Raw genomic sequence first — 12,563 nt, 5'->3', positions numbered from 1 at the left:
ACCCAAGTGAAACAGCATATATGACTGTTACCAGAAAATCAAAGCTAATGACTGTCAGCATATAATATTAATCTTAAAATTATTCTATAGATAAGTCTACAAAACAAACATATACATTGACATGATTAATCTATCCTTTTTTCTTTCTGGTGCATATAAGGGCATACGACATAGTAAGTTCACTCAAATTTGAATAAAGCATTAGCAGATTTCATGATTGAAACCATAGACATACCATATACTTTTTTATAATCTTTCTTAGTTTCAGCCTGGTCCGTTTCAAGTTCTCAATGGCCAGGTAATTCTCGATGCGCTCCCAACGACACAACTTCAGTAGGTCATTCAACTCCTTCTCAATGTTGCTTCTATTTGCTCCAATATGTTCTAAAATTCTTTAGGAAAGTTAAAGAAACATCAGGTTATCACCACCAACTTCAAAGCGGCAAGCATATCAAAGACAAACTTTCAGGAGAATATAACTTACCGTGGCAACAATTGCACATAGAACCCAAAAGTGTTATAGAGTATTTTCACACTCTCCTCTTGACAAGGGCTGCGCAATCAATTATACATCATCATTTCCATGTTCAAAATTTCATACAAGTACAATGTTTCATTTCAGAACTATTTAAAGGAAGTAGCAAAATGAAGTAAGCATACCACCATGTGAAAAGTTTGTGAAAAATAAGGCAGTTTGTCAGCAAAGCCTTAGTTGACTATCTCAAGAGGATTGCTCAACTACAAGTCCAGGATAAAGTGCATCCAAAACAAAATCTTACCTTCCATAAGATCTCCAATTCAACTGGTTGCTAATCTGTCCATGAAAGGAGAGAAGCAACTGAAGTTGCTTTTTGAACTCTCCAATGCTGGATGTGTTAAAAAATTCTTCCAGGCTGCAGGTTTACTCGCATTTCAATGAACTTGATTAGACTACAGCAACAATCTTTCAATAGAAATAACAAAGGCAATAATTGGATACATGCCTTTCAATAGTTAAGATATTGTATTGATCAATATCAGCAGTGTGGCTTCGTTGGAAAACGGAATACAACGGGAACCATAGCTGTGAACAGGTGTAAAACAAAATTAGTAATTGTAGGTAAACAAAACCAAACTAAAGAGCATTGTGCTGCAAAAAAGGAATCTTAAAGGTACGACAAAGGACATATCCAGTAGCATATCATCTAGTCAAAAATTTGGAACCCAAAAAGAGTCCCTTTAATAAAATAAATTCAAAAAGTAAGACGAATTCAGGTTGTAACCATAACAAGCATTGGCCAATCCATAATGATGCAAGAGCTTATCACCAGATAATAAAATAGTAAGCATTCACTGAGCCATATTCAAAACACATTGCAACTTTTGAGCTCACCATGGGTAGCAATTTTCCAAGAGATCTATCCACTAAAATCACTAACTCATATGAAGCACCTTGACATCAAACTTAACTGTCAAATGCAATTGAAATCAAAGCATGACTTCTCAAAATTTGATCAGTATGAAAGTTACTTCTTATCATATCCTTGTCTTAAGTTGCAATGGTTCCTACTAATTGTATCTTTGTACACAACTTTACCAGAGTAACCAGACAGGTCACTTTGACTAGCAACTAGTTGACTAGGATAGCAAAGAAAACTTACTTTTCCAGCATTTCTCTCAAACTGAGATTGAACTTCATCAAGTAATGCAGGCCAAGACTCAAACTCCAACTTATGCCATGAGGACACCAGAGCGAAAATAGGTTGCAATTGATCTATGCAAACAATAAAATATGTAACAAAGAATGCAAATATAGAAAAGGAAGTTCACTGGGATTATTTTGTATTGCATCGGAATTAAAGCACATGCTGCAAAAAGTTCATAGCTTACCAGAGAGGGGAAATTTGGCAACAGTTTCTTGCACAATCCAAACCCTGTTAAGCAGGAATTCCAAAGCCGAAAGACCCTTCACAGAAGAATAATTGAAGTAAAAAATGAGGCAGAGCTGCAACAGACATGTAGAGCTCCACATGCCGCAGAATTAATACATAACTAAAGATGCAAAAGTCTTTTATAACTATAGCTTTAGTTGTTTCCCAGTCTAACATTACTGGTAGAGTTAGTATAGGTGTATCCAATCAGAGGAAGACGACGTAAATAGTGTTTTGTTCACAAACAAAGTTTTAGGAGGACAAATTTCAAACAAGTGAACAGGGATCTTTAATGGGTTATATTCTTGTCAGATTAAACTTCAGAGCAGATCAAACTACAAGTTGTCCGTTCTCGCCAATTTGTTAGCTAATATTACAGATTTGGTATGATCTGTAACAGCTGACTTGTTGAAAATGGCATCTAGCAAGTAAGCTAATCTACCTTAGCAAGAGGAGTTTCAAGAGGAAGAGCTAAAATCATGTCAATGACTTCTACAATCTTCTGAAGAGCAGGGTGATCATCCCATTCTTTCAACAGGAAAAGAATTCGCTGTTTAAGAAGTAAAACTGGTTCCACCAATTTAACCATCATGGGTGGATTTGAATCCTGATAGGAACCAAAGACGAGGTGAAAATAATTGACAATTGTGAGATCATACTGATGTAAAAAGAAGACGAGTTTCTGAAAAGGAGAAGAAAACACACCTTATAAAAATTGTATGCACAATTTGATTTGTGACAAAGAATGAACTTATCATCATGCTCCAAACAGAGGCGGAGTAAGTGTTCTGGAGCAGTCTTGGCATCAAATTTGAAGGAAAATGAACCTTTGAAGTCTGGGAAATAGAAGATATGAAAGATTTAGACACCATAATATTCAATGTATTTGGGGTGAAAACATGTAGAAATCAATCACCTTTGGTCATTTTAACCCCCAGCATATAAGAGCCAAGAAAAGAAGACAATCTGTCTGTGTCGGACACTTGAACACTGCCAGGCTGATCAGATGACATGAATAGGTATGAGAAAATGTAATTAATTCAAGTCCAGTACGAACTCATAGAAATGAAATTAACTCCATTAAAACACACCATCATTGCCACACAAAAAGGTCCTCTAATCATCACCCAAGCTTGTGAATGTTAATAAATTTTTACACTCACAAATCACCTACAAATACTGTTTCTGAGTCATCACTGCCTTGTTGAGCCATTAACATATTTGATGTTATTTACTACAAGAAAAAATGCCTCGTTCTGCAGGCACCCAACAAATATGTACTGAAAGACAACAATAAAACCACCATTCACTTTGTAGTTTTAATCAGAAGATGGAAAGTACGATCATAAAAATGTTCACACGAGTACATCTTTCCTCGGAACCAGCGAGAATGTCCATTGAAAGAAGTTCATGTTTGTCTGCATCTGTACTTACAATTAGCAATGTGCTTGAGCAATTAAAATTCTGTGCCAACTTATTCTTGTCTTCAGATGGGTAAATAGATGAAATGTTTTGAACTTACTCTTTGAAAAAGGTCCACTGAACCAAATAACTGATTGTGAATGTTGACTATGCCATCCAAATCGGTCTCCTGTGCATTCCAGTCTTCCTCCAAAGCTTCAACTTCCTCATTAACTCTTATCTGCAAAGGCAAAAAGCTAATATTTGTTGATAAATCCAGTGCTTGTCTATATCCCGGCATTTCATATCCACTTAGACATGTATACACATGTACAATCATACATCATTGGGAAAATATGGCCATACGCATTTTTACGTTTCCGGCAGTGTACCTTCTCATCTAATTCTTCAGAGAGAAGTTCCTGCCACTCAGAGAAGCTATCATTTGCAAGCAAATTTGCACAGTTTGACACATCAATATCAATGACGCTCTCCAACTTAAATGCCCTTGCTCTCAACTTAAACTGCTGAGCATTACACTCCCCAATGGGCTTTGCCCGGTGTTTCACCCAAAGACTGGCAACATCATCAAAGATCTCATGCAAAAGCTGATAAAAACATGTGGCAGAATGTCAGAACATTTCAGTAGGAGAAACCAGCAGAAAAGATATCAGATGAAAGCACAGCAGTGGATAAGCTGTATAAAACCATTATAATCTTAGGTAAGATGTCACCTTAAAGGAAGAACCACCAAGAAATCGAGCATCAGCAACAGAATCTTTTATTCGAACTAAAAGATTGTGGTAAACAGAAACCTTAAGTGGCAAGGTTGAAGCTTGCTGCAACAGATGACAAAATGTTAAGCATTTAGAAAACTCAAAAGAAGCTCTTGTGAATACTGGTTATACCTTTCCTTTTGAAAATATTAGTTTAGCATAAGTAGATTTCAAAAGCCACACATCAAGACAAACAGAAAAGATTTCAAAAACTATGCTGAATCACGTACCACTGCAACAGGAACACTGTCACTTGTTGAAACAGTGTCTCTAGTCAACCCAACAATATGTCTGAGCATATTCATATCTATTTCATGGATACTTGTTGGCAATTCAATTTCACGGGTTGTAAGTTCAGGCTCCCTCCCAACATTGACTGAGACAATTTTGGATGCACAAACTCTAGGGAATCTAAAAAATTTATAAATTGTGACCTGCCAGACACACTTCAAGAGTCAACAGCAAAGAAGCAAGCAGAAGGAATAATATGACTAGAAGAAACATGGAACTTCTACCTACCAGAACAGATTCCATATCCTGCTCTCCACATGCGAATCTTTTGTTCAGTACACCAGAAACAACTAATGACAAGCCTAGTTTCATTTCATATATTGCAACTTGAACAGGTTCAGTTATATCAATATATGCCGAGTATTCATTTGACAATCGATCAATGAAACGTGATGTTATCTCCTGAAAATGAAAAACATATGAATAGAAGGTAAGATTGAATAAGTAAACACACATGAAGACCAACTCAAGATTGAATACTCTGGAAAAATTCATCCGTGAAGCAGAAAATCTGTAGCAACAAGCTTTAAAGAATTTGGATATCGGTAATACCTGCCAATTATGCACTTGATCAGTGACTTTTTCAATTCTCCAGCTTTTGACATCCTTTATCCATTCAACAAAAGCTGTAACAGACTCGAGAAACTCATCACAGAGATGCTTCAACTCCTTAAATTTTCCTGGATTGGGGCGGAATACCATCTGATACAGGGGGAGCAATCATCACGTGAAGGTCAGAAGCATACAAATTGTTGCGCTTCATTTTTTAAAGAGGTTCCCCAAAAATAAAAGTTCGGAGCTTTCAATACATCCGAAGAGAGTCACAGTGCAAGACAAATCGCTTCATACATATAATAAGACATTACCAAGCAGGAATTCATACATGCATGCATATGTCAGTGTGCGTCTTCAACTCTTTCTGCAATGCTCTTGATGAATAAAAAGCACTATACAATAGAATAAAAACCAAGGGTGCAAGTAACAATGGCATGAAAGCAAGCATAGGTTTGTGGGGTTGTTCGTTCTTTCTTTCACCTTTTCAGGAGGGGTATGAGAGGTGTAGTAAAATTTTCCAAATCTCTATGAATGACGACATGCATTCATGTATAACAAATAACCAAGATCTTGCGCAAATCTCAAATGCAAAAGCAAGACATCAATTTAAGGCACAAGCACAGGAGTGGACAGTCGAATATTAGCTGCTGGGCGCTTTGAAAAGCTTTTCTTTTATGCTTAAATTTTCACCAAGAAAAACATTATCAAGAAACAATAATAATTTTCTGAGACAATAAAATATGCCCGTGAACCTTTCTTTGCAGCCTATTCCTTTCAGCATTGAGTTTTTCCAGCAAATTTTTCCTATAATTATCAGCTTCTCTATGATGAGTACTTCCAGCTAAATAGACGCATTCACTTCGAACCTGCATAGAAGTAATCAATTTAATATTAAGTGGTGTCAATACGAGACATAAGCTACACATACACCCATTAACATTTCAAAATAAATCCGTGGGTAAGGATGATAAGGACTTGAGCTCTGTTTGTGCAACCACAAACTGAAAACAGAGCTCAGCATTTGTTTTTGTAAGATGAGATGCTCTTACCAACTAAAAGCTTATAGTTATTCACCTTCTAACATAAATATAAAATATAATATATCCTTAGAAGAATAGGAATTTGACCAATCAAATTCACAATACTAATATTCAAATAAAAGGTTTGCATGTCCAAATAGAAGAATGACAGAAAAAAACGGACTACAGATTAAACAGGAGACTGCCACATCAGCAATTATGACAAACTACCTAAAAACAGAAATGGAAATAGGTTAACTTATACATTTGAACACTTAAGGAATAGAACCAGAGGCATATGACTGTGCAAGTAAATTACAATGGAAGAAGTTATAACCATGGATATGCATTCACAAAGAAAGTAAATAGAGAATACCTGCATCTCAATCTCAAGCGAATTTATCTTCTCTGTTAATTGTGAATACTTGATAGAGTATTTTAAAGTGGGATCCAGATCATCACAGCAGATCAGAAGATTATAACGCAATCCCCCAATTCGTAACAATGCACATCCAAGCATCCGGATCTCTGAAGAGTTTAGATGGGGAAATGTGATAAAACTTATCAAGGAAATAAACAGAATTCTGCAGGGGGGGGGGGAGAAGGCATAATTAACTCTAAATTTCCAAACCCAAAAAACATCATGTACTAACCATCAGATGGGCACACAGGGTAAAGTTCACTAAGCAGTGGCCCAATATAAGAATCGATCAAGGATGTGAGTACGTGGTGGTTCGATGACGCCAGAAGTGAAACCAGAACCTTCATATTTTCTTGCTGTCATATTGTAAATCAAGTGTGAAATGGGTGGCACATGGAAAGTCAGGCCTTAGACCTAATCTTAAATCAGGAAACTGATCACATGGAAATCTCACACTTCAGAAGATTGTCCTCAACTGATGAATCAAGATAACAGCAAGAAAAGTTACGTACCCGGTTCCTTACTTCTTGGATAGAATGAAAAGCGGATCTGATTTTAGAATATATAGAATCCTCAAATGACTTCTTATGGGCATAAATAATCTACAAGCACAAGTATGTAGGGAACAAGTCAAACTTACAACATACTGAAGTTTTGAATTAACAACGATAAAGAGCACTCTTGTCAAAGAATGAGGAATACCTGCTCAAACAAAGAACGCGCCACAGAGAGAAGCATATCATGTGAATGGATCATATTTGCAGAACTTCGCCAAATATTATGTGAAGCAGCTCTAAGCTGGAAGCTATGCAGGTTGTAATGTCTAATGGAGTTTGCGTTTTGCCTGAAATCAAAGACAGATAGTTATCGAGAAAGGAAATAGACGGCTTTAATAGGTGGCAGAAGGGATTTCATAGCGAATGACAGAACAAGTCAAAGTAGAAGACACACTCTAGAATTACAAAAATGAAGAATAATAGCAGTTCTTTTAAAAATGCAATAAGCATTATCTGCTATTTAAAGTACAAGCAAGATTTGTGAAGATTGTGATGGCATGGCTATTTCACAAAAAGAACAACTCCTAAAACAGGAAGCACAATTAAGATGTGAACTTCCCACTGCAACAAGAATAGCAAAAAAAAGCATGAAAAATTTTGCGTATTTGGCATTAATTAAAAGGTTGGCATATAATAAATCCAAGAAATATGCTTAACTCAAACTACCATCAGAAATATCTATACCACTCATTACCAGAATGATTGCATTCTTGTAATTACAGTAAGCAACCTTCGAATCAAATTCAAAAACCTCCGTTCATGTTGTACTGGACACATTAAAATAAATAAAGAAGTAAACTTACTTAAAGATCACAAGTGACAATTACCTGACAAAACTTATTTCTAGTACATTACCCAGAAAATAGCTAAATTCAATATATAGTGCATTGAGTAATGTTCATTTCAAATAATTATATGATATTCAAAAGATATATTCATGTCGGATGAAATTCAACCACCACTCTACTTGGTCTATCTTGAAGACTGCATTACGCATTTTAAGGAACCTCTTATATCCCTCATCAATCACAATGATCCAAATCCACATAACTAAAGCATTAGATATTTCCAGAACTTCCAAAGATGAGAAAAAGTAACCCAACAGAATTGATTTTAGAAAAGAGCCAGATGACTGGGCATTAACTTATTTTGTCAATTCCTTGCAAAGTCAGAGGAATGAGACAAAAGCGCATAGATCTTAGTATTTATCAAGATCTCCAGTTAACAATATGAAAGGTTAGATTGGCCTGTCAATGAAAGTTCTAAAGTTCCACTAGGAACTTTCAGAATCAGAGGCATTGCACCCAACTTAAGTGCTTGAAATTCATGGAAATTCATAGAATTTTCAAGTTATAAGAGTGCAATCATGTGTGCTTAGTTGACCCAATCAAATGAATACAAAGAAAATTGGGTAGTATGATCCCCACAGCCTTAATTTCAAGGCTTGTTGTCATTAAGTCAATTAAAGGCAAAAACCTTAAAGTACAGAGTTGAAATACCAAATAAATTGAGTCCCTGCCAATAAACAGAACTTACAGAATCTGATCGACCAATGTCAATTTTAGAGGCCAAAATAGCTTGTGAGGTAGCAGAATACCATAGCCACCATCCTCAGAACGCATCTTGCATGACAAAATTTAAATATCTCTGAGTTGGTTAGACAAGAAAATTACAAAATGTCCAGTCAACTTAGCATTTCAGATGTTGATAAGTACCTCAGCAAGCATAGGACAGGCTTCCCAAAGAGTTGCATGCCATCTAAACCATAGCTCCAGAATAAAACTGGAAATTTTCTCATTTGCTGCGGCAGAAGGGAAGAGATCAGCTATCAAAATACTAGTAATAGCGGCCTGGCCAACTAAAAGAGCAACACTTACCCCCCTGGACTGATTCCCAAGCATCTAGGGTCCATAAAATTTTTTGGTGAGGTAAACAGTCAGTTGGAGGTCTTGACGAATAGTCCAATGAGAAGTTCATAGATGATTTCAAAGGGCCTGACACCTTCAATAAAGCCTGTCATATACGGCAATCGTGAAACAAACATGAAGATCAAAATACCACTGAGAGACTATTGTAACAACATATCCCGACACCAGAAAAAGGGAGTTAAGATCTCAAATAACCCTTTATTAGAACAATGATAAAGAATAAAGGCTTACATGGTGCTGTTCTTCAATGTCAACCAAAGCACTCTTTGTCAGGTTCTGCAGTAGCTCCAGATCAAGGCAAAGACTTGTCTCATCAACTATAGGTTGTGTCTTTAGCCAACAGTCGAAGCCAAACCTTTGAGAAAACACATCGGGTGTAAAGATACAGCAAGCAGAAGATGGAGCTGGTGAAGCTGCATGTTTATAGGCTTCCAATTTCGCTACCAACTTCCGCTTTTCAAAATCCAACCTTCCCAGAAGCATCTGAGGGAATGAGACATTGGTCAGAGCAGTCTAAAATATTTTCATCAAGGTATATGGATAAGAAAATCATGAAGAACTACCTGATACATCTCTTCCAACTGCTGAATAATTTCAGAATCATTGTCATCAGCTCCGCCAACAATATATGATGACATGCAAATACCTTCAAAAAATGCAAAAGCCCAATCAACCGGGAAGATATACACAGATATTTACAGCTATAAATATTCCAGTGAGAAATAGTACGGAAGGAATTGATTTCAATTGGAGAGGATCAGTACAACGCTCAACTCAAGCCCATTGAATGATATCCCACCATGTCCCGCCCCTTCCCCCGCCCCAAATCTTCAAATTCGAACAGGGAAGAAACATCGCAACCTTACCGTGGGTAACTAATCCTGAGGGGGCTAATAGTTTTAGAAGGTCAGCAATTGCAACATCTTGTCTTGTTATCCAATATAAATCAAGGAGTTACAGATGCTAGCTTCATCCTTCGATTTCCCCATTGAAATTGAAACAGAAAGAATGGGCAGATCTTTCAGAAATCAAGACTAAGTAGATAATGGGAAAGAGAATCATACAGATACCGAAGATGAAAGATTATTTTCTTCATGTTACATACAAAGAAAAAGATAAGGAAAAACATACAAGATGGAAATGAGACACAAACAAATGGATATAAATTACATGTTACGAAATTACATTACTTCTGTCTTCCTTGAAATGACAATGGAAATGACCATATGGAGGTAACAAAATAAATAAATTCCAGAACAAAGAAAACATATACCTTTATCTTGAAAAATAAATAAAAACATATCTCTACTTTGACATATGCACCCTCCATGTCACCACATGAATATATAGTAACACAAATACTGCACATGATTATATGAACTGGAGCTTTCATATGAGGGCAGCTTAGAACTGCATACAAGAATCAACCTAAAACAGTCAATACAGAGTCCAATTTTCTTGAGAGGAGATGAGCTTTTACCTTGCATTGCAAGGAGGCGAAGTTCCACATGAGAAAACAATGCACCATCTACACTAACTTCATCCGATTCATTCCCGTCTACAGAAAAAAATTCAGCAATAGATAATTGGAAAGTACAAACAAGATGAGCGAAACATCACAAACTATGCAAAATAGACCTTTCAATTTATTGTCAAGTAGTGTCCAACTCTTGACACTGAAACAATAGGATAGCACTAGAGTCCTCAATATAGATTGGCATAGATTCAATGAATTGAATACTAGCGCATAGCTATGTCTGACTCCATGTAGCATAGATAAAAAACAGATCATGCAAACACTCTACCAGACATACCTAGTTTCAAAAGGTTTTTTTTCCGTGGCCACACCATTTCACAAAGGCTCCAGAGTTGGCACTGTTTATGGTACAAATCAGCAGATGAAGGCAGAATTGGATGTCCACCATGCACCCAGAGCAACGACTTGCTTGAATTCAAACACAAAGATGAGATACCATCCAATTTTTTCATCTCAATCTACACAAGGAAAGTGCGAACAGTAAGCCTAGAACAATGATTCTCGGACTATAAAGAAAGATGAAAAAGAACGAGGAAAAAGGAGAAAATAAGTCAAAAGGAAATAGGAAGTTCAGGATAAGAACTTACCTGAAATAATTCTGCTTCTGCAGGACAAACCTCCTGCACTTTCACAGCATCTTTCATTAAAGATCGCCATGAGATCAGCCGACACTCAATCTGAGATGAAATGATACTGTTCCAAAAGAGCATATGATGCTCAAGGAGGTCATTGTATAACTTAAAAAGCACATCAAAGGAAGGTGACTCAACAAGCAAGTCAAGCACTTTTTCCTCGACCTGCCTCACGGAATTAAGAACGGGTTCAAAAGGTTGAGTTTTGAAACGGTCATTGAAGCTATTCTCTTTGCTCCATTGTTGAAGGCTAAGTCTCAACAAGCTAACACACTTAATCGAGTTTATTAGTAGGACGCGACAGGAATTTAACACACCAACAGATGGGCATAAATCAACAAATTCCACTGAGAGTAACGGGAGAGATGCAAAATCTTTGTCTACAGCACGAAGAGACATGAGCTCACTGCGTAACCGAAATATCCTTGTCCAAATAGAATGTTGTAGCTCCTTTTTCAGTAAATCTGAAAACAAATTGAAAAATGAAAAGAACGGCTGCAGCCGAGATCCAAACCACTCAAACCACCAAATGTAAAGCCAATAATCACTTTCATCGGCCTGTTCAATTGCCCAATCAGCAGCAAAGGATAGCTTCTTCTGGGCCAAAGATAACTCCAATTCACTTTGGGCACCATAATTTGTAAGCATATTTGAACCCTCGGGAAACATTACTCTATTCAACAATATAGCATCCATTAGATGAATCATCCTTGAACCTCCTACAAGAGGAGTTTTTCCATTTGCACCTCTGCTCAAGGCGCCATTCAACATGCTCGATGCAATCTGAGATCCCAATGATTCCAAATACATCACGTTTTGTCTAATGTTAGTCTGGTTTGAGTAAGACACATAATCCCTTAATTTCAAGGGGGTCGGCCAACCTCCTGGCAGACATAGCAAGCAATCTTCAGATGAATTGAATTTATAAAGTTCTGGCATTGATAAGTAAGAGACAACTGCTTGTGAAACAATGTGTTTCCCTTTTTCGCCAAAAGACGAAAGATATGTATGCTCCCAACTAATTTGGATACTCCAAGTAGGCCGGTTGCCATTTGTAATGAGCCGCTGAAATAATTGCACCCAGCGTGAGAGCTCAAGAAATGTGATACTTACATCAACATGGGATCCTTCACACTTAGCATAAAGGTGGGCTTTGGCCATCGTATCAACCAATTTACCTACAGGAATTCCTGAGAGGGCAATAAATCTCTTCACCTCTCTAAGCTCAACCTCATCAAGATTCTTATCGCATATCTTGTCTATCAACCAATAAGGCTGCTTCAAGTATATTTCAACCCCTCGATTTCTCATTGCTCGGGATACTTCACCGTAGCTAGGATTAACAGTGAGAAACATCCGAAATTTTGGGTGTGGGTGAAGAACCACTGCTTTTCCTTCCACAATTCCGCATTCATTAATGGTAATAGATCCAGATTGCTCAACCAAAGAGTTAATTCTATCAAGAACCTGCATGCAATAAAATATGACAAACTTAACCATCTACAGAAAATAAAAACTGAAACAAGAGGATGCTGA

The 12,563-nt window shown here is 36.9% G+C and overlaps 1 protein-coding gene across 1 annotated transcript in view; it reads right to left on the bottom strand.

Moving 5' to 3' along the window:
* Positions 1–12,563, bottom strand: part of LOC105157851 (midasin) — a 38,518-nt gene that overhangs the window by 7,173 nt on the left and 18,782 nt on the right. The window contains exons 35-62 of the mRNA XM_020693051.1: positions 10,983–12,494; positions 10,673–10,853; positions 10,339–10,416; positions 9,422–9,504; positions 9,090–9,341; positions 8,808–8,943; positions 8,646–8,731; positions 8,467–8,552; positions 7,076–7,217; positions 6,886–6,975; positions 6,606–6,729; positions 6,329–6,480; positions 5,686–5,799; positions 4,931–5,080; positions 4,607–4,780; positions 4,318–4,521; positions 4,046–4,150; positions 3,704–3,919; positions 3,433–3,552; positions 2,827–2,908; positions 2,616–2,746; positions 2,353–2,517; positions 1,870–1,945; positions 1,641–1,753; positions 984–1,063; positions 780–893; positions 485–553; positions 236–392 (exon numbers count right to left, since the gene is read on the bottom strand). Coding sequence (XP_020548710.1) covers positions 236–392; positions 485–553; positions 780–893; positions 984–1,063; positions 1,641–1,753; positions 1,870–1,945; positions 2,353–2,517; positions 2,616–2,746; positions 2,827–2,908; positions 3,433–3,552; positions 3,704–3,919; positions 4,046–4,150; positions 4,318–4,521; positions 4,607–4,780; positions 4,931–5,080; positions 5,686–5,799; positions 6,329–6,480; positions 6,606–6,729; positions 6,886–6,975; positions 7,076–7,217; positions 8,467–8,552; positions 8,646–8,731; positions 8,808–8,943; positions 9,090–9,341; positions 9,422–9,504; positions 10,339–10,416; positions 10,673–10,853; positions 10,983–12,494 — 4,992 coding nt within the window. The remainder of the gene's footprint in view (positions 1–235; positions 393–484; positions 554–779; positions 894–983; positions 1,064–1,640; positions 1,754–1,869; positions 1,946–2,352; positions 2,518–2,615; positions 2,747–2,826; positions 2,909–3,432; positions 3,553–3,703; positions 3,920–4,045; positions 4,151–4,317; positions 4,522–4,606; positions 4,781–4,930; positions 5,081–5,685; positions 5,800–6,328; positions 6,481–6,605; positions 6,730–6,885; positions 6,976–7,075; positions 7,218–8,466; positions 8,553–8,645; positions 8,732–8,807; positions 8,944–9,089; positions 9,342–9,421; positions 9,505–10,338; positions 10,417–10,672; positions 10,854–10,982; positions 12,495–12,563) is intronic.

Source organism: Sesamum indicum, linkage group LG3 (genome assembly GCF_000512975.1).
Source record: "Sesamum indicum cultivar Zhongzhi No. 13 linkage group LG3, S_indicum_v1.0, whole genome shotgun sequence".
In the NCBI taxonomy this organism is placed as follows: Eukaryota; Viridiplantae; Streptophyta; class Magnoliopsida; order Lamiales; family Pedaliaceae; genus Sesamum; species Sesamum indicum.
The sequence above is the reverse complement of the archived record's forward strand: the minus strand, read 5'-3'. Positions and strand labels throughout refer to the sequence as shown.